This window comes from Agelaius tricolor, unplaced genomic scaffold (genome assembly GCF_023055355.1).
Source record: "Agelaius tricolor isolate 1412-34295 unplaced genomic scaffold, bAgeTri1.0.p SCAF_10, whole genome shotgun sequence".
Taxonomy (NCBI): Eukaryota; Metazoa; Chordata; class Aves; order Passeriformes; family Icteridae; genus Agelaius; species Agelaius tricolor.
Window position 1 is genome coordinate 15,729,434 of NW_027269270.1, and position 26,433 is coordinate 15,755,866.

The 26,433-nt window shown below is 39.0% G+C and overlaps 1 protein-coding gene across 5 annotated transcripts in view; it reads left to right on the forward strand.

Moving 5' to 3' along the window:
* The first annotated feature begins 7,471 nt into the window (after positions 1–7,471).
* Positions 7,472–26,433, forward strand: part of LOC139593675 (neurabin-2-like) — a 41,053-nt gene continuing 22,091 nt past the window's right edge. For 3 of the 5 annotated variants that reach the window (XR_011680370.1, XM_071434892.1, XM_071434895.1), the window contains exons 1-8: positions 7,714–7,841; positions 8,368–10,208; positions 21,731–21,863; positions 22,239–22,359; positions 22,871–22,975; positions 23,155–23,275; positions 23,699–23,845; positions 25,561–25,614. Coding sequence is in view for 4 of the 5 variants with exons in the window: in XM_071434892.1 (XP_071290993.1) it covers positions 8,622–10,208; positions 21,731–21,863; positions 22,239–22,359; positions 22,871–22,975; positions 23,155–23,275; positions 23,699–23,845; positions 25,561–25,614 (2,268 nt within the window). In the remaining variant the exon portion in view is untranslated. Of the gene's footprint in view, positions 7,601–7,713; positions 7,842–7,926; positions 8,209–8,367; positions 10,209–21,730; positions 21,864–22,238; positions 22,360–22,870; positions 22,976–23,154; positions 23,276–23,698; positions 23,846–25,560; positions 25,615–26,433 lie in introns of those variants that run through there. The other 2 variants (XM_071434893.1, XM_071434894.1) reach the window with 2 other exon arrangements.

Below are 26,433 nucleotides of genomic sequence, written 5' to 3' on the forward strand. Positions count from 1 at the left end.
GACTCTGCTCATGAACCTCATCAAAATCACGTTAATTTCAGAGGCAACATGATTGTATAATTATCTCAGTGCACTTCAGATTAATTGACAAAGGCATTCTTCTTGTTTAAAGTCTTATTGAAAATATCAAGACTGATGGTGTAAGGAGGTACTAAATGCAGACACAGAATCTTTTGAAATCAGTAAGTTGACTTCTGACCACTAGTTGTACTACGTTACTACTTAAATGAAGACACAGAAATAAGTGTTTTGTCCCTTAAATGAGAACATCCTCAGTAAATTTTGCTGTAAGAATAACACTAAGAATTATATAGGAATGATCTTTTTAACAGTTTGTTTCTAAAGGATATTTAATTGACGGTCCCTCAGTTTAGTAGCTATCTCTCAATGGTATTTCCTGCATTAAAAGTCCCTGTGCCTAGACTTTCATCCTTCTGTTCCAAAAATCAGAAAAACAAAACAAGCTTTGCAGGAAACCAAATTCTGGAATAGCTCTAGATGTGACACCTAGGAAATCAGCCAGTCTGATTCCAACCCCTGTGAAAAAAGACACTTCAGCCTACCAATGAAAAGAACAAAGGCTTTGTTTATCTTCCCAGGGAGTGCTGATATGCATCTTGAATATGTCTAATTGCATCAATATTCTGTCAAAGTGAATCCCTTAGTAGTAGCTGCTGAAACAGTGACAACCCACCAGTTGCTAATGATGTTTTTTTAAAACTGTTTTAGAAGTGACAAGGCAAATGTCTGATAGCAATTTTCAAATTAGATCAGATTTTTCAACTGGTGATTGTCAGGTCTTTCTCCTGTGCAGATGCAGTTAAGGCCTTCTATTCATCAGATACTATTCTTTTAGTCATCTTAGAATAGCATTCTGATTGCTTCTGACAGATCACCTGTTTGCTTGGATTGGGGGAATTCAAGTTTCTTTTTCCCACTTGCTTTAGGCCTTACAGCAGGAAAGACTTCAGTCATAAGTTTGCTATTTCTTGGTACATCTGGACAATGCATTATTGAATTCAAAACTTAAATTAAAAATAAGGGGGGAGAGGGGTGACATTCAGTTTAAATGAAATGCAAATTTTTGTACTTAAAAGAAAAATAAAATTAGTTCCTCTTAATGCAAAATGTTTTCTTTAGTCTAAATGTTTCACTTTATACATATCTTGTCCTGTAAATTTTTTAAATGAGAAATTTATTTTCAAAATAAAAACTGAATGTTTTGATTTGGAAATATCAAAATAGGCTCTAAAATTGGCTAAAAAATATTTTCTCTTTGTGGTGTAATTTATACCCTATGTCTAAATTCTGTGTTCTATTTTATCTCATCTTTTGTTTTCACTTTATTTGATATGATTATCATTCAGACTTACCTATACAAAAATAACTGAATTTTTGAAGCTCAATTTGTTTTATGTAATGTTTTTTAACTTTTAATGTTTTATTACTTTTTTCTATGTATACCATAAATCTTGATGGTGTTAAGCAATATTTGGACTGACAGAATTTCAAAATACTGTCTTATTTATTTGAAAGAATTAATAATTGAAGGAAAGAGCTCACCTGTGTGTAAGATCATGCTTCTCCTTTTTGATTTTACTAATATAACTAATACTTCAATATGAAAGCTACAGAGTTAGAATGCTTCTGATTTGCTTTTAAACTGCAGTGGTTTAGTTTTAGATGGCAGTCTAAACTCTAGGCTCTGTATACTTCTCTCTTTGCTTATATATAGCTATGATTTAAGAAATACTAGGGAATCTGAATGTTAAAAATAAGATACCTTTTTTGGACTTAGTTCAAAGTATTTAAGGTCATCTTTCATCTGAAAAATCCTTTAGGTATGTTATGCATACATAGAGAGGCATAACAAACACTTGGGGTTTTGTATAGAACTGCTTTGTCAGACAGAAACTAGTGTTATCAGACTAAAAAATTGTGCTGTGAACTCTGGTATTGAAGTAGCCAGTGAACCTCCCAATGTGTGTCTCTTGGCTGACTGACTTTGGCTTTAAGAAAGATGCAACTTCAAAATAAGGCTTTTCTTGTGACTAATATATTCATCAGGTTTCAGTCCTGTGTGGCTTATACAGGATTATCTGGAGGCTTATAAGGGGTGATCTCTTGCTGTAGCGTTTCCTTTGACTGATCTTGCAAGGTCTTTCTTTCTCCTCTCTCCCTCTGGCTCCCTATTTTTAAGAAGCTGGTAGGAACGTAACTATTGTTGAAAACTCTCAGCCTGTGTCAAATCTGGTTGAACCAGTTGGCCCATTTTCACAAGCCCTTGCAGAGTAGGAGACACTCAGATGCAAACAGAGACTGTACAACAGCATGTTTCTCGCACTGGAAATCAGTTAAATCAACACTAACCAAAAACTTTATTTCTTTAAATCCTGTAAAATTTATGCCAAAGTACTGCAGTTACGTAGTAATGCACTCACAGAGTTTTGTTTTCCACCAGCTTTCAGTGGGGTGCTGTTATTGAGATTCCTGCCTCCTTGTCAGGCTGACGTCTGTTTTTTGTGCTTGAGAAACCCAGTATGGTCTTGAACCACCATTTCAGACAATTATACAGTGTGCTCATTGCTTTCCTCCCTTGTTCTTTTTCACTCATGAATTTGACAATGTAGCAAGTGAGCCTGATGGTTTGGACACTTCAGGAATGGGGCTTGAAAGGGGAGGAAACTCTCCTTCTGTTCAGCCTTCCTGGCAATAAATAACTGCCTTTCTTTTTTTAAATGCAACTTTGAAATTCAACTGCCAATACTTCACTTTGAGGCTCAGGAGATTCTTGAGACTTAAGAGACTCTTCTACGTTTATCTTCAACATGTCTTGGAGCTGTAACATAGGGAGTTTTCCTCAGTTTGCAAAGACCATTAGTAACATGTGCTGGCAGGCCAGCTGTGCTCAATGCAGGTTTCAGTGATGTTCCACCAACCTTCATTTAACATTCATGGTTCTGTGGCCAGAAGATGTGGTCAGGGTATTAATTCAAAGCATTTCTGGGGAACAGCATCTTGGGTGGGCTGTAGGAGGATGTAATAGAACTAATTATTAAATTCACCTTTCTGCAGAGAGGACCTATGATTCTATGAGAGAACAGCAAAGAAAATACTGATTTATTAAATTTAATCCAGCAAAGTAGACACTGATGTATAATTCACCAGAATGGCCTCTCTCTGGAGCTGTGCATGACAGGTATGTTGGGGAAAGAGAGAGGGCAGCCCTTCTTTGCTGGCACTCTTTCTAAAATTCCATTACATATCCTATGTTTAAAGTTTGCCATGACATATATACTACTGCAATGAGAGAACAAGGCAAGCTGAAGACTTGAGTCCTGAGTATCAATATCTTGTTAATAACACTGCTCACTAGGATAGTTACTTGCACTGAAAATAAATCTTACTAAGGTTTGCACTGATAGTGACTTTTTTTCCTAGATCAGAGTGCTAGTTATAGGATATGTATTAGATATTTGGTCTATAAAATAAAGCGTCCACCAGCAAGCACAACTCTATCCAAAGGGCTTTTTCTATATAACTTGGCTCAGCTGACCACAGAATAGGAGAATGGGAGAGTCTCAGGAGTCACAATAGCAGGAGAAAACAAAAATAAAGCTACAGGATTAGCTGTTATTTATTTCAACTTGAACCACTGTATTTATTTTACCTGTTGCTTCTTGAATGTGCTGGGGAGCAGTTTGAGGAAAGAGAATCAAAACCTGGAGTAGGCACTAACTCACCCAAACCACTGTGCCTTGAATTTTAGAAATTAAAATAAATATTAAACATGTATGTCATCATACACAATCGTGAAGAACAACACAAGGATGTCTCAGACTTTCTTCATGGCACTGCTGGCATGCAGTAATTGTCACATTAGCCAGCACAATTTGAATGAAACTGAGTCAAATTTAATTAGCTCTTCTTTAGAGCATTTCTTCACCCACAACACTTGTAGTCTTTAGGATCCTGCTGCACAATTGTAATGCTGTACACAAAATGCTGTTAGGAGAGCCCCATTTGAGATCTGCCCAAGTTTACCATCACATACTGTAACTCTTACCACAGTGGTGCTCTGGTTTTTGTTTGTCACTTTCTTCTAGGGTATCTTTGCATCCTTTTTCACGTGGTACTATACGACAGCCTGGCTGGTCCAGCCCTTAACCCTGGGAAATGTCTTTCATGGATTTGACCATATTTTGATGTTGAGCTTTTTTCTGGCAGATTTTTGTTCCATATCTGTCTGCAGTCATTGCTGCATTGCCTTTACCAAATTACTTGTCTCTCTTCAGCTGCTCTGAAACTTTTTGCTCCTCCTTCATTGATCAAATGTTATTGACCATTAAATAGAGTTTGGGGTTTTAGTTCTACTTTATTTTAGTGAAGAAGTGCTACAAAGCAATGAATGTAAAATGCTACTTTATTGTTTTAGTTTTGTATTTAACATAAGTAGTCTTCTACAATTACAGCTTGCTTTCTTAATTCTAATAATTGAAGTCACAAAATTACCTGCCAGACTTACAGAAGGTGCTCTATTTCAAATTCAAAATTGCTGTTTGAATTATGCTGAATATGACTGAAATACTTTCAGAACATTTTAATTGTTCTTTAATGACAGAAAAATATTTTCTTAAAATAATCTTCTAATCTTCATTAGCTTCACAACTGTGGGAACTCAGCACATCGTTCCCAATGTCCAGAGATGCCAGGAGAACCCTTGGGGGTCTCGGAAATCCTGGAATGTTGCCAAGAGTGTTTGGTGGCTTGATTTTGATCCATCCACAGAAGTGACAGCAGTTTGAGGACATGAGAATCACTTTAGAGTGAAGGGTGTAAAAGGGACACATTTAGAGGGTGAAATATAGATTTTAAGGTTTTTGGTACAGGGGGGTTATGGAGACAAGATGGAGGGATCAGGGCGTGTCTCGTCCTTCTTCTGTCTTCTTCTTGTCTTCCATCTCCTGTGATGATGTTGGCACTTGGGGATTGGTTTATGGTGAAGGTGCACTTGCTAACATAGGTGAAAAGTATTGGGAAATAAAGGTAAATATCATGTACGTAGATTTTAGTATAAAAAGACAAGACCGCCTCGTGGGTGGTCAGAGTGCCCGTGGCTGCCTTGCAGATCAGACCTCTGTTGGGCAGACAGAAAATTTTGTAGATAAGAAACAATAAACAATCTGAAGACCGAAAAGCTGAAGAGTCCAGACTTGTCCTTTGAAACGCGTGCCACCCAAGAACCACTCTACCCATGTCGGGGCAGAGACAGACAGCCGGACCCGACACACAACTTCATATACAGCAACACTTTTTTCCTCCAAGAAGACTTTGTGCTGCCAAGCTTCCCCTTCAAATACCTTTTTTCCCTAAGCTTAGGTAACAAAATGTAGATGCTTCTATCTCAGTGCAAACCATTTGCTTACTCACCGTTATTTCATCATCTTTCAAGGAAAGTGCCACAGACTGAATGTATAAGATACTCTTCCCAGGTTTTATTGCAATTATTCACTATGATGAAATCATAAACTACGTCACCTTCCCAGACTTATTGCTCAAAATCCAGAGGTCTTTATCTTGAATCCTTCCCACGTTTTTAAAAATTGTTTCAGTAAAGAAATCTATTCTTTCTTTCACATTCCACTCATCTTGAATGCAATTCAGTCTTTCTCACTAGAAAACCCAGAAAACTGACCTAGACAAATATTGTCCTTCCTAAGCAGAACAGCTAGGTAAAATAACCTGTACATTTTCCTAATTAGGATGGGAAATTATAAAGAAATAGGAGTCCTTTGATGCAATTAAATCTGTTTTCAGGATTTCTAATTACAATTCCTGCTTTCTCATTTATGGGAGAGTTCAAAACACAAGAGTACCTTCCTGCTCCAGTCTCTTTAAGCCAGCACCCAGTACAAAGGCCACGGGCTTTCCTGAGCATGGTTCAGAGCTGCTTTGGGCTTTGTTTTTATGTGGTTCCTGAATTCTTGCCGTTTCTCCTTTGAACAGTCTCCTATACACTGCCAGGTTCCCTGATCAGAATGCAGAATGTTCTCTGCCCACAATGCTTAAACTGCTGAACAACCTTGCACATACCTTTGGTTTGTGAAAAAAACATTTGCTTAGTAGCTTCTTGTAGACTATTTATTGAAAGATGGTGGTTGAGCCTTGCAATTTCAACTCAACCTACAAATGGTATATGAAGGACCACCTCTGTAGCATGCAGGAGATCACCTCTACATGTTCTTGATAAGGCCTACATATTCAAAATATGAAACATTTGTTGCTCTTACAGTGAAACTGCATTAAAATTTTACTCAAAATGGTGTTACCAAGTGTATGTAAGACTGCTAATGGCAGACCTTGGTGAAATTCCACTGCCCTTGTAATGTTTGAAGACACAGAAGAAAGTCTGAACAATGTTGTCTCTATTTTGGAAAGACTGTTATATCAATAATAAGATTTTATTTTATTGTAAAATCATGATTAGGGTAATTTGAAACTGTATCATAGATTTTAGATCAAGCTGTGAAATAGCATAACATAGATGTTAGATCAAGCTTGTGACTCCAAGTTAAGCCAGAGTCAATTGGGATGTCTGGGAGAATGTAAAAATTTCATCATAGACTTGAGTAATAAACCAGTGAAGCTTTTTTTTTTTTTTTTCCCAAGGAGCCAAGTATTTAGACTTCTAAATAACTGTTACACAATTTGCTGCCAGGTGCCAACAACAGTTGCCAGGTAATTGGTAACTACCAGTACTCTTCTTCTGTGCTCTTCTATTAATTTTGTGTGAGCTTTATTCCTATGGAAGGAACTGCAGTCGAAATTAAACAGTCGTCCAAATCCCGTCTTTGATAAATAGGTTGAAGCCAGTGCTTTTATTTGGGCTAACAAACGAGAGAACTGAACGTATGGAACACTGCTTTCTAAACTGCGGTTATTACTGCCTGGGGCTATCAATGATGAGCAAGAGTTTCCCGGTCTTGGGGAGCTGCAGGAACTTCCCGCCCGGGAAGCGTGCGAGGGAGCCCAGCGGGCTCAGCCCCGTTCCTGCACGGACACGTCAGGGTGTCCAGGGGCAGCAGGTGGATCCTCCTGTGCTCTGATACCGACCACCTCGATTTTTGAAAGGAAGAGGGGGAAAAAGAAATGTTTGGCACTGTTGTTACTTCAACTGTCCGAGCCTCGGTCGCGGCAGCTGTCGCTCTCCGCGCCGCGCTGGCGGCCCGGGTTTGAAAGTAGCGCGCAGCATCACGGCAGCTCGGCGCTCGAGTTTCTCCAGCGTCCCTCGCCCCACCGTCTCCAGCTCCCCCGGCGGAGGCACCGGTGAGCGCTCGGCGCCCACCGACGCTGCCCCGCGCCGGCTCGCCTCGCCGACATGGTATCACCCGAAACCCGTATCCCGCTATGGCGTGGTATTTCCCGGCGCGGGAGGCGCTTCCCTCGGGCCGGTCGCGCCCGCCGCCCCCAGCCCGTCTCTTCCGTGGCGCTGAGAGCGGAGCAGGGGCGCGCCCGCCGCTCCCTCTCTTTGTGTGCGAGCGAGGCAGGGAGCGCGCGCGGGCGGGCCCGAGACACAGCGCGGAGGAGGGCGCGGAGCAGCGTGAGGCCGGGGAGCGGCGCGGGCGGGCAGGCGGCGGTTCTGAGCGCGCCGCGGGGGCGGGAGGAAGGTGGAGTGAGGAGAGCGGGGCGGTGGCGGCAGGGCGGGGGGGGTGGGAGGGAGAGAGAGAGAGAGAGAGGAAAGGCGGGCGGCTGTGGCGGCGGATAATGATGGCGTGGTGTGTGCGGCCGCTGGGCGGCTGGGAACGCTGAGGGGAAGGAGGCGGCAGGACCCCCGCCCCCAGGTAGGCTGGCTCGGAAAGTTTGGGGCGAGGGACCGGGGCGGCTCCGCTGCGCGCCCCGCAGGCCCCGCGGCGCAAAGAGCCACCACGGGGAAGCCCCAACTTGGGGCCGAAACTTGTGGCTTCCCCCGTTGCGGGCGGCGCGGGGAGCCCGGGCCCCTCCGTCCTGCCCCGCCGCGGTGCGTGCGCGCGGTCCGGCCCGGGCCCGGCCTCCCCCGGGCGGCAGGAAGGGCTGGCGCTGCCCTCCCCCGCCGCCGCCCGAGCCGGCCTGGCCTGGCCCAGCCCGGGACGGCCCTTAGCGGAGGGGCGGCAGCCGGAGGTTGCGGGGGGGGCGGCCGCCTGCCGCCGCATCCCTCGCCAGAGCCGTCAGGTCGGTGCCCGGGGAGCAGCTGGGTCCGCGCGTCCCGGCCGACACAATGGGCTTTATCCCGCAGAGGGGTCTTGGGCTGCGATTCCCAGCCCGAGTTTCGGATTCGTGTCACACGCCGGCGAGGCCCCGAGTTAATGGAAACTCTCTGTCTCTCTGCAGATGGCTTTCCGGATACCGCGATCCGCGCTGGGGATAACTCCCGATGTGGCCATTCACGCGCTTTGATTTCTTTCTCTCCACGTAGCGTCCCCTGCGTTCCATTTCAATGCGAGCAGGGAGGCTGACTGAGTGAAAGGCTGCTTTTGGGATCTTCTGTGGGATATACACTGCCTGTTTTGGAGGGTGGAAGCTTTGTGCTAGAGAATCGTTCTTCCCATTCTTCTTAAGGAGTGGAGGAAGCTTTCTCTTCAACAATGATGAAAACCGAAGGCAAGGGGGAGAGGACTTTAAGAAGTGCTTCTCCACACCGAAATGCTTACAAATCTGATTTCCATGCTATCAAATGCTCTTTTGATGGTGTAAACAATCCTGACAACGCTTCCAACAAAACAGGCTTGCATCAGAAGCTGAGCACCTCTTCCAATGGAGGGGGAAGTGACCCACACAGTCGAGGCAGAGCTGCCACTTACGGTAACAGAGTACACAAGATCAAAAATATGTTTCTGCAAATGGGAAGCTCTTGTGAAAGCAATCCACCGGCTGAGACTAAACTGATTAGCCGGGCCACGGCAGCGGAGTATGGATCTTCTCCAGGTAGTCCATCTTTTCTCATTGTCCAAAAAAATAACCTTCTTAATACAAGTACCAGCCCCAGTGGCAGTCCTGTGGATTCATTGTCCGTGTCTTCTGTTGCTGACAAAGTCATCCGTAGCAACGATGAGGCAGACTTGGACAAAGTAGCCCTGGCAGAAAAATTTTCAGAGACCAGGAAGCTCTTCGAGAGAAATATAAAACAACGGAGCTCAGTGGACAGATATTCCCCCAGCAAATGTGAAAGAAGTGAAGATAAGAGGAGACATGGTTCAGCTTCTGATTGCAGCAATGTGGTGGACCACTTCAGTTTTAATACAGAAGCAAGTCCTCCAGTTGCACTGGAGAAGGCTGAAAATCAAAGTAATGAGGAGTTGAAGCAGCAACATACTAATAGTGGTTCCAAATCTTCCCTCCTGAATGCAGGGCCCATTTCTAGGAGGCTGGAAAGCTTTCTGGGTGACAGTGATACTGAAGAATCCAAAGAAACTTCCAAAAATGATAGTTCTCCAAGTCAGGACCCTTTGAGAGGCCAGCAGACTTTGAATTCGTCTGCTATTGCTGAAGGATGTCTGGAGAAAGGTGCATTCCTCAAAGTGCCTGAGATCTGCGGAGATGAGCCAAGCAAGGCACTGGGAAAAGACAAAAGAGAGCAACTGGTACTTGAGAGAAGCCCGTGGAATATGGGTAGTATGCCTGCTCAGCAGATATCAGATAGTGTTTGCTCCTGGGTTTCTCCCACAGAGGTGACTTGCACAGAGCTGGTTGCACAAGATGAAACCTCAGGGCATGAAAAAAAATGTTTGGAGAAAGATCACGTTGATGAAGAGAATCAGAAGCTTGTATGTGATGTACAGGAAGGGAAGAGAAGTGACTATGCCTTGGAAGTGGTGGAAGAGTTTATGGATGGCAGCAAGACCAGTTGGGAAGAAGAAGGAGATGGGATGTCTGTAAGAGATGGTCCAGTTCCACAAGTACAAGATGTTCTAGAGCAGGAAGAGCGTACTGAAGAAGAGGAGCAAGTGTTAGAAAAGCAAAGTGAGGACTTCAGTGATTTTGGAATAGAGAATGCAGCTTTTGATGATGACAGGGACACAGAGCCAGAAAACCAAGAGCCTGAAGGCAAAGAAATTTTGGAGGGAGAGGAGGACTATATGTATGACAGCGAATATGAGGAGTTTCCTGGACTTTCTGAAGAGGAAGACCCAGCACCAGACCGAAAAGTCAAGTTCTCAACAGCTCCTATCAAAGTAAGTACATTTGAGGGGTTTTTTTCTTTTTAAATTGTTTTGCAGTCAAAAATACTCAGGAAATAAATTTTGGGTTTTCTGTGGTTTTTTTAGGTTCTAAAAGCATTTAAGAAGTGTAAGTTTATAGCTTTTTTTCAATGCTAAGTATGAGAGAAGTTACTACTTCAGAAAATTTATTCAGAAAATTTAGTTAGTCTCAAGTGATTTCTTAATTACAGCTGCTTCATAAGAGAGTGTAGTGAAGCACATGCGATTTTACTTGCTGGACTTTTTCAGCAGCAGATACAAACACCTTGACCTTTAATACTTTAATTTTTTTAGAATTGAGGCATTGCATTAGGAATTATTATTTTCAGTTTTCCTTTTGGCACAAAAGTTTAAAAAAAATCCAAACACCCCCCCCCCCACCCCCTGAAAACATTGATATTCAACTTCAGACTTGTTTATGGAATTAACTATAAGAAAATATCAAATTACTGGTTCTTGTATTTTAAGATTCTAGAATTCTCTCCAATAATAATATGTTGTTTGGCTCTAATACTGATAAGGTGAATAAGCTGTAGGAGTGTTAACATGATTGTTTTGCAGTTACGAAGTTGCAGAAGTCAAAGTTATAGGGCAGACTGGCTAATGAGGTGTAGTGTAAGTTCTAACTTGAACAAATTAAAAAGATTTATGTGTCTGATCTTCCCCCACCAAAAATACCCACAAAATAAGTTGCTCCACAACTCAAACTGTTTACCCATAGCCTCTTGCAGACTTGAATAATTCTAGTCTTTGTTAAACTTTGGAAGGAGAATTGGGTGACATGGACAAGGGTGGAATAGGGGACTGTACAGACTTTCCTCAGCATGCTTCTCTTCTACTATCACATGACTGAAAGAAATAACTTTTAATAAACAGCTTTTACACTTTGTTCTTAGAGTCAGGACTCATTTTACTGATCAGAGGGATGTAAAAATTCTGTTGACTCTTGAACTTCCCACCGCACAGAGCTGTAATTTCCCAGTTTGCTAACGCACACTAGTGATGTACCCGAGAAGATGTTTTGATTGTGGCAAAAAAATTTAGCAAAATATGAGTTTTGTTGGGTGTGGGTTTTTTTTAATAGTCTCTCCATAGACAAGCTGACTTTATATGGCTTTCTTCTAGTTGATGTTGCTTTAGTGGTGACCTGGAGCAGTGAAGGGGAGAGTGCTGCTATTGAAAACTGCATAATGAGTCTGGTTAGGACTGGGAGAGAGCCAGAGGGGCATCAGTCCATTTCTACATGCATTTGTGCACTCAGTATCTGAGCAAAGTGCCGTGTAGAGTCTACTGTAAGTGTGTTAAGTGACTTCCTGCTGTAGGCAGGGTTTTACTGATCATTGCTGATTTCCTACTGGAGCAGTGGCCCTTAAGAGACTTTTGCCTTCTTTGCTGTGCCTATGGCAGACGTAGTTGAAAGCCCTAGTAGAAATCTCAGTGCCAACTGTGATGGTAGCTCTTGTGTAGGCAAAACTCAGGTTTTGGTAACAAGCACTGTTGAATTATAGCTGCTTCTCTGAAAGCTACAGGAAGCAACCTGTCTCAGATTATCATTTACACAACAAAGAGATGAATGGTTAGAAGCAACTGGTAGCGGTTTCCTATGAAAAATAACATCGTTCTTGCCAGAATGCCCCACTTGGATTGGCAGAATAAACTGTATTTAGTAGCAATAGGGTTATTGAGATACTTTTTAAGGCCCTTAAATTGAAGTTTGTGATACTTGACTTCTTGTATCCCCCTTCAGTGAAACTTGACTGTATCTTTCCTACATTTGGTGTAGAGATCTCTTTCTGTGTGTCATTTTCAATTGGTTTTCCCTCTTTGTTCCTTTTGCCTAAGCAATGATTTCTGTTCCCATGTCTGCCTTTTTGCTTCATGTTTTCTATGATAATTAGTGGGAATAAGTCCTGTTTATATGGTTTTGGGGATTTGTATTCTATAAAATAAAGAATTCCAACTTTTTATGCCTACCCAGAACTTTCTTTGTTCTGTATTTTTAATATCTCAATAACCTTTTAGAAAATCCCAGTTTTACCTCACAGAAGGAAATCTCTCCATCTTTCTTCATAGATGGTGCATCTTAAATTGGAAGAGAAAAAAGATCTCAGTGGTAGCTAAAAGAGCAGTGCCATAGTGAGAAGTTTATCCTAGTAGCTTCTTCTTTCAGCTTTAGACTAATAAGTTGAATAAAATGTGAGTGCCATTTTCAGACATTCGTAGCCACTAGAGAAGGTCTGTGATTCTTCTCCTCACAGATGTTCCTGAGAGAGGCCAGGCTGCCCTTGCATTCTTGCTGCTTTCATTCTGAACCTCTAGTGATTACAAAGAAACCATCTGTGTCTCCTGCAGTTGCTGTTTAGCAGGTATCTAGTAGAGTTGAAGAATTCAAAATGTTCAGAATGTATTGGGCAAGAAAAAGCACATTCTGCAGCATTCTGCGGTGAGGGAGCTTTGACTGTTGAATTTGAAATATGCAAAAGGGAGGTTGGATATGTCTGTTGGTAATGGATAGAACTTAAAGCACCTTAAAAATAGCATTTATACTGCTGCAACAAAGAGAACTTGATTAATATTTCTGTTTCAAAGCTTCTAGTCAGTTGTAATATTGGCAAGGTCTTTGGGTAAAAGAAGGAGACTGTAGAGCTCCCAGGGGTAGCTAACACTGTTAGCACTGCATCTGACCTGCGGTGGAGGTCTGTAATTGTTGACATCTGTAGCAGGGCTTGAAAACATAATTTGATCTGATAATTTCAGGAAAGATGGAACATAATTACACAAATACTCTGTTATTTTGTGTTGCCCTGTGCCTGTGAAAGCAAGCACAGATGAGGCTTTTAAAAAGAAAATGTTTAAATTCCATAGAAGCTGTTGATAAACGACCTACGGGATTTTTTTACTTGCTGTGGGTGACCAGACTCTCTAAGTCCCGTTGCTGCTTGATCTTTCCAGACCCTGGGGAACATTTTATCTCGGTTCTTGTTTTCCTGGAGTAGTTTAGAGAGTGATACAATACAGTTATTAGCAGAACTTTGCAGCCTGGGTTTGTGTGATGGTACATGAGCAATTTTTAGTCTCTTGTTGCCACATATGAAGCCAGTAAGGAATCTAAAGCACACTTGCAGGCCAAGGTATTTGCAAGGGAACTGAATTTGCCTTTGTCTTGAAGTTTTCTGAGTAAACTGTGTAAACAATCAGCATTACACACAATGTAAATAACATCAGGTAATTCTTCTGTCATCCCTTTATACTTCATTTTGCCTTTGTAATGTAGCTGTTAACTTGCTGTCAGTTATGAGATTACCTTGAAAGGCTTTAATTAACATAAATGTAATGACTGAGTGCTGTTTGATGTTTGTAATTTTGAAACTTTCTGTTTGGAAAACAAATGCTTGTTTTCAAATTGATTTCTTGAGATGTTTTCACCTCTGACTCTGTCAAACTTTGTCCTCCAAGCCTTTAATAGCACAGTGACTAACTTCTGCAATGATTTATGATCCTTAGAAATTCTGTAGCTCAGGTAAGCTGAAAAGATAGTACAGCTGCTGCTGCTGTTTGCATCTGTTCACTTATCAGTGTTATCTAGTTTATGTTGCATGGGAGTGTCTGTTCCCAGCTTTTTGTGAATAGTAATATATTTTGACCTGGTTTAGTCAAGAAAACAGTTTAAAAAGTAAACAGAACAAACCCCAAACCTTCATAAGGGCATTACTTTTATATTTGTCAGAGCTGAGCATAAATTTGTTTCATAAGGAAACTGAAAGCAGTTTCACAGTCTGTGTTGTCCTAACCTGTCTAGTTTTAGCTGCTTCTGAGAGTGTGGGAATCCTTCATAGTATTGCCATTTGTCTTGCACATCACAGTAAAGCTGTTCTATGAATAGCTGGGCACAAATGGTTGGTGGTGCTCAGCCTTTCCTATTCTTCAACATTTTTAGTACAAAACTGCTTACTGTGGAAGTTAATGAAGAACTGAATGAAGATAACCCTTGAATTAGATTTTGACAGCATACCTGCAAATGCTTTTAGAAGATGCACTTTTAGGACATGCACAAATTTTCTAGGTCAGTATGTAGACTCTGGTGTTTTAACACAATGTTGCAGTGTACTGCTTCAGCTTCATACAGCCTCTGAGTTTGGAACCCTTCGCTTGTGTACTTACAATGCCATACACAACAAGGGGTACAAAATGCACTGCCTGGTTGAAGGTACCCAAACCCTGGGTTCCTGCAGGAATTAGAGAATTTGTGGCTGGTCAATTGTCAGCCATTGCTCAAGCACTTCAGTAAAGTACTTCTGTGGCATTAAGACACAAGTATGTGATGTGGGTGAGGGTTGATGAAAGAAAATAGAGATTTGATTTGAGAGTAGATTTAAACAGAATTGACTTATATGCGGGAATTAATACTTTGTTTCTTGACAGAAGTAATGTGTTTTTCCATACTACTTTGTTTGGGATCTTTTCCAATGTTTGCTTGTTTAAAGTCATAGATTTTAATTTTGAAGCTCTGTTTATCAACATTATGACATTTGTAATGTAACATCAATACAACTTCTCTTCATATTTTCATCTCAATCTCCCCATGGTGCTTTTTGGTGACTTTTCACAAAAAATAATTCTGTTTTGTTCTGCCTGCATCTGAGAGTATGGCATTCCTGCAACTTAACAGTATGAGAGATTAAAAATTTGGATAATAACTGGAGAAAGAAGGTATATATTTTCATACACATTTGAATTTTTTTGTTGTTTTGGGTTTTTTTGAGAAAAGATAATCTTTAAACCTTTATTGAAAGTTCAGTTTTCATACAAATAAAATGTTTCTTAAGTTAAATGTTTATTAAGCTTAAATGCATTTAATTCCTCTTATAGGTTTACCCGTGTTACAAAGTTCTGTGTTGAATCTTTCTGGTGCCTTTATGGTCCTTGTTTTTTGATGCTGTGATAGTTGTTCAGCTGTTTGGAAAAAAGCTCTTTCAACTCAAGCTGTCTTTGACTTTTTTCTTCTTTTTAATCATACATCTTCTGATTTGATTTTTAGTAAATGTTTGATATGTAATTTTTACAAGAGTAGTTTGATTTGGCATTTCAGGAGTCTTTGGATAGGAGTCCTGTGCCAGGACATGAGGCTGTAGATCAGAAATCTGAATTGGAACAGAAAAAGTAAAGAATTTCTTTTTGTATCCTGGCTCACTGCTGGAGCAGCTTGACTCTTTACATTATTATCTCAGTGTATTTTTAACTGAATTATTCTGCAGATGCAGTTAGACAACATACCAGCTGACCTGCTTAATGTATTTGATTATGCTAGAAAACCATAGAAAAATAAGAAAATGTTGAGGTTATGGAGATCGGGTGAGGTTATCACCTGCCTGTCCTCACTCTCCTTTTCAGTCCCTCCAGCTTCGAACTTCTGGCAATTTCACCTGGATTTATTAGGAAGGAGAGAGGGGTTTGAAAAGGTACTTTTAAAGTACTGATTGGTTTGTGGGAAATTAGCACTTGTATCAGAAGTGCATATTCATGGCCTCACTGAACACAGGGCTGCAGCTTTAGTTTAAGTTACTTGTTCATTTTGGCTTAATGCTAGCTGATCACTACCTATTCCCAGCCTGCATTCCCAGCCTGCACTGTCTTTTACTTTGTCAGAACAGCTGTGGAGAGCAGGAGGGAGAAACTTGATGGTTTCATGGGAGATGATTAGAAGAAACACTGAGGTGGTGGTGGGGATCAGCAAAGATAAGCAGATTTATAGGAGACAAGTTCAGTAGATCAACAGTTGAAGTGCTGAAAGATTCAGTGTCTTTTGATGATGATTAGTGTTGTTAGTATGGGAGAATACATATCCTAGCTGGGTAAAAATAAACCAGAAGTAGCTGAAACTTTTTTGCAGTTTACCTCTAGAGAGATGGAAAAATAATTTATCTCCTTTCCATATTATTCTAACAAAAAGAAAGGTGAACACTAAGAAGGATATCAGTAAAAAGATGCTTGCCTGCATTATCTGAGTACATATTTTGTAATCTTGAGATCATGAGGATTGTGCAGAGGTTATTACAGGGTTCTTACATTTTTATTTAGTAGGAAAGTATTATGCAATATGTCAAATATCCTATTTTTCAGACATTTTCTTTCATCACCCTCTAATGTGACTTGGCATAGTGAATTGACCCTTCTTTTTAGGTCCAGGATACTGATCATTGCTAATGGCAGTATTAATGCAGATTAGTTAATTGAGTTGATCTGGTACCCCCGATGACAGTGTTATTTTGTTGTTTCTTCTTAAGGACTTTACAATACAGGTGGACTATTTTTGTGTTCACTGTTACTCTTTTGCAGTTCCCCATGGTGATTTGCTTGCTGTTTGGTTTGGTCAGGCCAAGATTTTTGTTTTGGTGAATACTAAATAGATACATGTGTATCTGTGTGGATCACCAGGGGTAAACTGTTGGTACCAAGACACCTGCGAATTTTACAGAGGTTCCTCATTGAGTCACTCTCTTTATACACACAGATAGCTTTCAGAAGCTAATTTTTTTTAATGTGCTCCCTTTTATGTGGTATTTTGAATAGTTTTTCTTCTTCTGGTCATATGCTACTTATTTTGGAGCCTTTCAGTCTCTTTGTCAGTCAGAGAGCATTGCCATCTCAACTTGAGTTGCTGAAGGAATACAGCCAGGTCAGAGCAGAGCTCTTCTGCAGATGGAGATCATGGATTGTCTCTGAAGTTCTCGGAATAGCTGATATGAAATAAAATCAGTGCTCTGAATCTGAATGGATGCTTTTCTTTGTCTTCAATATTTCTTCCACTGGGATTTAAGAAATAAATACTGAAAGTAAATGTTTCTCCTTCTCAAGTAGCTAGCATAACCTGACTGAAATAGATGCCATATTGTCTGTCTTATTCTTTAGCAGGTTACAGTGTTTAAGCTCCTGCAGTGAAAAACAGAACTAAAGAATAAATTTTACTGGTTTTATTGAGAATTTAAGTAGAGAATGAGACTGGTAAAAAACTGATTTATTTATGATGACATTGTCCATATGAAATTGTTTGTATTATAGATATGAAGCAAGATTGCACCTTTGTATTTATGTAAACTGACTTGGTTGGGGTTTTTGATTAAGTCATACCAAGCTGCAGTACCAAGGACATAAGTGTGCAAAGCCTGCCTGTCTACCTGGTTAGTAACAGAAATTGATATTTTGAGTGTAATTGTTTTTAATATCAACCTTTAACAGTTTCCAGCCATTCTGAAAATGTTTTGAAGAGTAAAGGTGTGAGTATTTAAAAAGTCAAATTAAACATGGTATTTCTCTTTGCTACTTCTATGATTATATAGCCTGAATTGAGTTAGATCAGATATAGGTAATTTTGACTTAAAATACATAAAGTAGTGCTAATGAAATACTAACCACGTAGCTTTTGGAAGTAGAGGGAAGAGTAGGATAGCAGTAGCAAGATGTCTATTTGAACAGAAGAGGGATACAGTAAGAGTAAACTGTAAGGTGTACATTAGGCTTCAGTCCTACTTCAGTGCTGCTATTTCAAATGATTATTCATGAGCACTTCACATTTTGCCCGGCATCACAAAGGTCTCCGTTTGGAAAGCTGAAGCTGTTTGCTATTGGATAATTTTCCCTGAGCTTTAACTTGTGTTTTGAATGTTGGCTTTATGGAGTGTCAGTAAACAGGCACATTCAAAGTGAGGGCAGGTGAACCAGGTCTGTGATCCTGGCTGGGTGTGCTCCACGCAGGGATCAGTAACGCTCCAGGGCCTCTCTCGGATGTTCAGTGTTGCTGTAACTGCAGGTGTTGCGAGGCTTCCCCGCAAATGCTGCAGGATTACATGAGAACTTTAAAGTGATGTCAATGTTGCTTCCATTCTAATTAGCTGGAAGCCCTTCCAGGCAGTTCCTGATTTCCTAATCTTACTGTTTAATTATTTTTGTAATGTTCTGCTTTGCATCAGGCACAAACAAATCTATATACTAGAAATGAATGGTGGAATGGAGGTCTTTAGACTGTGATCTTTTACTCTGCAGCTCCTCCATGCAAGCACATGGTAAATTAGTGTTTGCCCTCTAACTAATTAATATTCTTCTAAAAGTAACATACATAAGTAGACATTCTGCTGTGCTGTGAAGAGTTTGAAGCATGTGAAGGTCATTGTTGTTTTTCTGTGATAATGCTATTTTCTGTGTTGGCACTAAGATGATGCAAGAAGTTTTTAGTTCTGTAATAGTTACAGGAACTGAACAGTAGGATCTTTTAGACAGGCTCTGTTGGTGGTTTTTTTTTGAGTGCTGGTCTTGTCTTGAGGATAAGCATCTTCATAAAAGATGCAAAACCAAGTTTCTCATCTTCACACCAAATTTTTCTGGTGTGAAGAATGTAGCTAGTTTTCTCTGCAGATAAATATATATGCTGTTCGAGCACTATGTATGTTTGAAAATTTACCATTATGTGTCTAAAACAATTTAATTCAAATAATTCTTAAAAATTCAGCCTTCTATCAGAACTTTTTTTGATTCAAGTTAATTGTATTCATTCTGAAGGAAAAAGATTTTAACCAAAAAAACCCAACCTTTTCAGCATTTTGCCATTTGTTAGCTTGACAGGATCCAAAAATTATTAATGGTAGGGTAATATCCTGGATATATAACAAGCTATGGGAAAAGGCTTGTGAAATTCACATGGTTTCCATGTAAAATTCATCTGTTTCCCCTGTGTTGAGCCAATAATTTGTGTTTGCTAAAGTATATCTTTTAAAAATACCAGTTGCAGTACTAATAATTTTTAAATCTCTAGCTAGCAGTGGTTTCTGAATAGTAAGATTAGAATTTCTTTTGTCTGTAATGCATTTGATTCAGTGACTAAACCCTGCCAGACACAGTGTAGGGATGAACATGTTTAGCTTTCTCATCAGTCTTCTAAACTGTGAACTTAGATTATTTATTATCCACATTTAAATGTTACTTTTGCTACTTGGCAAGAACAACTTGTTGACCAGTTCTGTATTTTCTGTATTAATATCAGCATTTTTTTCTCTCTCATAAAAGATGAACACAATGTTATGATTCCACATGTACAGAATAAAAATTTCTGTATTCTACCCTTGACTCTTCAGACATAGTTTTTGTAGTGTGCTTTTGCTTTTCTTTCTGTTTTTGCAGTGTTTGGCTTCTGGTTATAAGTTTTACTTTTCTTCTGTTCTTTGTAAATTAATGTTTTTCCTCAAAATTATTTTTCTGAAGTTTGGAGAGGGGTGTGTTGTTCTTACTATTTGAAATGGGGCTATCTTCTTTTAATTGTGCATTTATGGTTTTTAGAATATTACCCAAATGTTCTCATACAGTTGTCAACTGTCACTTTAAGACAAAAGTATGAATTCTTTCTCTTAGCGAATTACTCAGGATTGATTTCAAATTGGCTTTTCTTAGAAAGGTAGTATGCATAACTATTAGGATTCTTCATTTGCATAGATATGTTTATGCCATTATTTTATTACTAGCAATTACAAACATCGCTGGAATTTAAGTGACCACTAGTTTTAAATTCTGTTATCCACTTCTGGTAGATGAACAATTCCTATCATCAATTTTGCATAAAAATGAGCAAATTCCATAAAATTCTAAAATACAATTCTGTTACTTTTAGGTTGGAAAAGTAATAAATCCTTTTTACAAGTTCCAGAGATATTTTAATGCTGGTGGCTCAAGGCTTGCAGTGTACATAATGCTGTTGTTACAGTGCAACTTTGCTTCCCCAAATTTCTAGCACTTTATAGTGTTGTGCAAGCAGCCAGTCTCATCCCTGTGGTAATGTCATTTTTCAGTAGATAATAACTACTTGCATCATCTTCTGCTCTCTTAGACCACTGAGTTGTAAAGAACTAAGAAAATACAGTTGTCACTGTCTCCAAAATGAACTACTGCCATTCTCCACATTTTGCTCAACCATTTGATAGTTAAGATATCTTTTTTTATATTGTGGTCATACTGTTAATACTAGATTATATGTATATGAATTTATATGGGTTTTTTTCTCATGCCTTGGTATTTTATTTGCCCTCAAGAACTCAGATCTTCTCAATAACAAGTTATCATTTGTCCACTCATGAACTTCCTTTTTATTATTAGTTTAAAATTAATCTTAAATTATAATTTGACTGTTTTTGGAGATGCTGCTTTTTTTGTTGGGATGAAAAATAAAGAAACTAGGCCAGTCTTGTTCCAAAGGTTGATCACAAGGAGTTTATTTATTGACCTTTATGCAAGACTTAGGAATAACAGCTTCTAAGGAAGGTTCTTTCATTGTGGAAGACTTAAGATTTCTGAGAGTGGGTTTCTTCCTTCCCTTTCAGCCAAGTGGATCTAATCTTGCTTGCTGGACTGCCCATGCCACATGTCTGGAGTAGGTGTTTTGCAGGGTTTGGGAAAAGTTTGTGAAACTGATCTCAAGTTGTAGTCTGAAGGTGATGCAGTAGGCTCCTCACAGGAAATACTGAATTATATTGGTTGCATTTTGATAATCTGTTTCAAGGACCTTTTTTTGGTGTCTGAGGCTACTGCTCTGCAGAGCTAAAGCTATATACTACTGAATGTAAATTCACAGGGAAAATGTTGATTACAGTTAATGCTGTGGTATTTCTATGATTGCAGTTACCTGTTTAGGTAGTCTCAGCAGAAAATACAACAGTTGCTAAAATATAGTGAAACCAGTGTGAATGAACTTAGTGTCAGTGCTGCATGTTCTTGATTAGGGAGATGGCTGCTGCAGCAGCAATGAGTGCTTTTTGTCTTACAGTGGTGTTGGATAAAACACTCAGTGCCTGCAAAACATTTAGCAGATAAACCTTGTTTTTTAAGATAAATGGGAATGTGATATTTTTCCTTTTTTTTCCAAAATTCTTAATTTAAAGGCAATTAATGAACATGCTGATATGCCTGTTCTGTATAGTTAATTCTTCCTTTCTAGATTTCTGTCTTAATTTGTGTTGTTTGTTTATCTTTTATTTTTAACAATTCAGAAACTCAGCTGGAGTGAATACTAAAAATAGTAATGTATGTAGCAAGGCATTTCCTTTTCCTGGGAAACTGCGTGATTCCCTTGCAAAATCAGAAAACTACATCTGTTTGAAACACTGCAATTGGCAGATGGTGTGGGGGGAGGGAAGAAGAGAGAAAGGATTTGGTGGAATGTAGTCCTAATAAAAAAAGTCACACGATATCAAAGAGGAGCTGACTGATTTCTTTTAACTCTTTGGTGCATTTGTAAGATAAAATCTGTTCAAGTAATTGTTTTGAAACTTAAAATGTTACATCTATGCAAGCTGGAAACTGTGTGACAGCAGCAGTATTTATTAAATTGATGGTTGTTTAGAAAATTAGATCTCTGAAAATACCACTTTAATTTCCTTATAGATTGTCTTTCAATTGTATGATGTTTGAAAGGAAGTGAGAAGACATTAAAAGAAGTTTTCTGTTACATTTCTTAGGTTTTCAGTACTTACTCAAATGAAGACTATGATAGACGTAATGAAGAAGTTGACCCTGTGGCAGCCTCAGCTGAGTATGAACTTGAGAAAAGGGTGGAAAAAATGGAAGTGTTTCCTGTGGAAATTGAAAAAGGTGCAAGTCAAATCTTGAACATTTGCAAGTGATACTATGGGAACAAAAGATAAAACCACAGCTGTATATTCCTGAAATTTAGGTCTTGAATTTTTGAATGTGTGTCTAGCGTTAGATTTGTGGCAAGTTCTGGTCTGGTGAATTTAGTGAGTATTAAATGCAGATTGTCATAATGAATTGAATTTAGGAAGGCTACAGGGCAAAAAGGCTTTAAGTAGTATCTATATATAAATATATTCTAATTTTTTCTCTTTTTTAAAGTGAATTTCTATTATCTTTTGTGTAGAAAGACTTGGAGTGCTTTGAAACAACTCAGTACTGCTAACTGTTACATCATATGTCATACAGCTAATGTTAGATTTTTGAATCCCTTAGGTGACAGGGGTCTGGGCATCAGTATCATTGGAATGGGAGTTGGTGCTGATCAGGGACTGGAAAAACTAGGTATTTTTGTAAAAACAATAACAGATGGTGGAGCTGCTCAGAGAGATGGACGGTGAGTTTTTCATTGAATTGATTATGCTTTTTACAAATTTCCAACTGAGTCCAGCTGATTTCATTAGATATGCTGAATGCTGTGAATAAAAAAAAAAGCTGAATGCAGCTGAGTGATGATTACATTCCTGCTTTATGTTAAATTTTTAAACATGAGTTTTTTATTATAGGACATTTTTGCTAAGTAACTTAGATCTACTTACAGCATATATGAGAGATGTTCAAAATGAGCTCATGTGTAGAAGTACCACAGAATCATGTTGACACTCCAGAACACCAGTCACTGTGTAAATAATACAAAAAACATCGAGTCAAATACTGTGTAAATTTGAATTGGTGATCTGCATAGTAACAGAGGATGAGGAGACTATTTTTAAGCAATGAATTTCAATGGAGTCAGAATTTATCATTGTAAATGCTAGTGAGTTTTAAGTGATATTTGTCATGTCAAAAATGTTTCAAGCCAAAATACTATTGTTTACCTGATAGCTAAGCATTTATTTATTTTGCAGAATTCAAGTAAATGATCAGATTGTTGAGGTTGATGGCATAAGTCTAGTGGGAGTTACTCAGTTCTTTGCAGCCACTGTACTAAAGAACACCAAAGGCACCGTGAGGTATGTATTTTTTCTCTGAAATAATAGTTTCTTTTTGTCGTTTTTCATTCATAGAGAATACAAAACCACAGTATGAAAATTTTACAAAGATATTGTGGAAGGCAACAGTGTAGCAAACTCATTTCCTAAGCATGTCTTAAATTTTTTTGCTGCAAGATAATTTGGTTTTTTCCCTGTAGGTTCCTGATTGGGAGAGAGAAGCCGGGGGCTGAGAGTGAAGTAGCCCGTCTCATTAGTGAGACCTTAGAGCAAGAGAGGTGTCTGTACGAGCAGCACTATGCTCATGATGATACAGAGCAGGTAAAACATTGCTCATGCTCTGCTAATGGAGTAAACGGTGGGGGTTAATCAAACTGGGGCAAAAAAAGTATAACAGGCAACTTGTTAAAAACAGGAAAATAAGCACTTCATACACTACTGTTGTTAAGGCACGTGGTTATTGCTTTATCACTAATCCAAAGTACGCTTTTAACTGTCAGCTCTACGTGATAATTTTGTGCATGTCTTTCTTAGCTCTCTTTTGTGGAACTTTGATGAAGGTGTTTGCAAGTCATCTTTAACACTTACCATAGATATAGGAAATTTAAAAGGAATAGTAACTAGTCAAGAAAAGTTTTGCAGCTGGTTGGATTCCTTGATTGTGTACTTTGGTTATTGCCAAAGTATTACCTTAGTGCAAAAGTGTATGTGTTACAGAATGTCATGATTTTCTCGTTTTGTCAGGATGATGACTATGATGATGAGGAGGAGGATACATATGAGTCACATTTACATGGAAAATCTGTAGAAGTTTTTGATCTTCCTGAAAATGAAGATATTGGTTTACTACTGGATATGGATTCAGCAGAGTCTCTTCTTAAATTTAAAGAGGTGTTGTAGCAGTTTCTTAAATATTCTTTGTGATGCACTGGGGAACATCTGAACCTTGTAGGATTTGGATATAATCTCCTTCATGTTCCCTCTCGTTGCTGTGGGGTTTTTTTCCAGTGTCACCAATAAATATCTCTGGTAACTGTCCATTGAAATGTAGATCTTCTCTAATTTTTTATATCCAGTTTCCCTATGCATATTTCCATTAAACAATCTTTTGATTTAAATTAAATTTAAAAAGCCCTTGGAAACAGGTGGTAGAACCCAGCCCCAACTCTGTCCGTGTTGTCTGAGTATTGCATTAGATAGATAGGATGGCTTGTGCTTGTTTGCTGCCCAGTGGAATGGATTTAGCTGCAGAGAGCATGGGGGTTATGCAAATACGCCTCTTTTGAATGGTCTCAAGTGTTGTTGTGAGATGTTTTTCAGGAAGACAGGAAATACATATCTAATTTCTTGGTTTAGTCCCTGCAGCCTTCTGAGATATCTGTGTACATAAAAGACTTGGTTTTGTAGATAGGCATATTTTTGGCTTGGAGAGTATTTTTATGGTGTGTCTTTTGGAAGGAATGGATTTGTAAACCCAATAGGGCATTCCAGACTCTGAATCACAACTTAACATAATTGGAAATAGTATGGTTCTCTTTTCCCAGGGTTTTTATAAAGGAGCATATTTGCTTTATTCAGGGCTGTGGGATTTAGTCAGAGACTTAAATGGTACAGACTTCGGCATTTAGGAGTCCAGGCTTCTCTGGTAGATTTAAGTGCCTGTCATTTTCACTCTGGGAGGAGAAAAATATACTGCAAAGAAACTGTTTTATCAGATGCTATTTGCTGCTACATCAGCTTGTTTTTGTTTTGGTATTGGATTGGTATTTTGCAGATCTCCTAAGTTTGTTCTCTTGATAACATTGCCAGAGTCATTGACGAAGTAGAAATTGCAGGCTGCTGATCTCTAGAGAACATTCACAATTTTTCTAGGTTTGGAAGCATTGCCACAAATTGAAGCTTCTTAAGTGCTGTATTTACTTGGGATACAATTATAATCTCATGTAGAATCATTACTGTGCTGTTACTGACATAATCTAAATGCAGAACAGTCATGGATTCACCAGTTTTAATTTGGGATTGGTGCAATGTGCCTTGACAAAAAGAAAATCCCCGCAGGGTTACAGATGGAAAGAGAGATACAAGGAACAATTAATACTTGTTAAAAAAATCTTTACATTTGGCTTAAGTGTAGTCTTTTTGATTTCTGATAATCCTATGAAGATTTGTGGTGTAAAAATACATGGCTTAATTTTAAAATAAAGCCAACACATTTATTTTTAAGTGCTGATTGTAAAAATATTTAGTACTGTTAAGTTTTTCCTTTATTCTGTGTCCCAGTTATCATCTTATGTGCATTGCTGCTTTTCATTACCTTGGCACATTGAAACCTTATCATAATCTTTTCAGCTTAATATATAGAAAACATTGGGAGATTTTTAGGGTGGGTATGTATTGGGGAACTTGTTTGAAGTTTAAGTAATTTTTAATTTTTTTTAAAATAAAAGCTCATGATGACTTCTCCTGTAAATGACAAATAATTATGTTGACTTTATACCACTCTAACAATGGTTTGGGGAAAAAGGGTATCACGGAGAAATACTTAAAACTAACATTTTCAAATGTAATTTTGTGTGTGCTCATACAGTTTTTTTCATCTGTTCCAGCTACAATTAAAACATGCAGTAACAATAGCTGAAGTGAATCAACTGAAGGAGAAAGTAAGTTTTCAAAGAATATAATTATTGGTAAGGTTTTTTTGTTGGGTGGTTTGCTTTGTGGGTGATTTTTGCTTTGTTTTTGTGGCTACTCATTTTACCAGGAATAGGCTGAATGCAAAAGGCAGCAATCAGTTTATGCCTCAGGCACTCTCTACTTTATGCTGGACAGACATTTCTAAGTGAAAAGCTATGCTCAAATTAAAAATAAAATAAAATAAAGAAATCAACCAAACAAATAAAGCCCCAAAAGTCACATAAAACAACTAGAAAAAACCCCCAAGTCTCCACTTTAAAAGGAACATTTCAGTATTACTGCTTAGAGTAGCTGAATACTGTGGGGAGCTGTATGAAACAGCTCATAAACAAAAATGAGAACATTATCAGTGGATTGAACTTGTCTTATTTGAGATTTGGCCAGACAATGGTTTGTGGCTGTCTTTCTGTTACCAGAAAGTTATTTCTGTTATCTTCTCTCCCTCCTCAAATTTCTGACCTGGTCTGGCAGAGTGTTTTTTTCCAGTAGTTTTGTTTTTTTGCTGAAGATTGATTCAACGCCTGTGCTTATTCTGAGCACACTCTGTGTTTCTTTTTCTTTTTTGCTGCTTTTTCCACTGATGCAGATTTATACGTGGCCTTTTTCTGAAAATAATGTGTGTGAGCAAGCAGCTTCCTTTATTCTGTTGCCCTTCTGTGTTGCCTTGCTCAGAACGACATATCCTAGGACAACTTGCAGCACATTGCTAGGAACAGGTAGCAAGTGAAGAGGGCATAGTGCTTCAGTTTGCAATAATTCTCAGTAGCAGTACCTATTGGGGTATT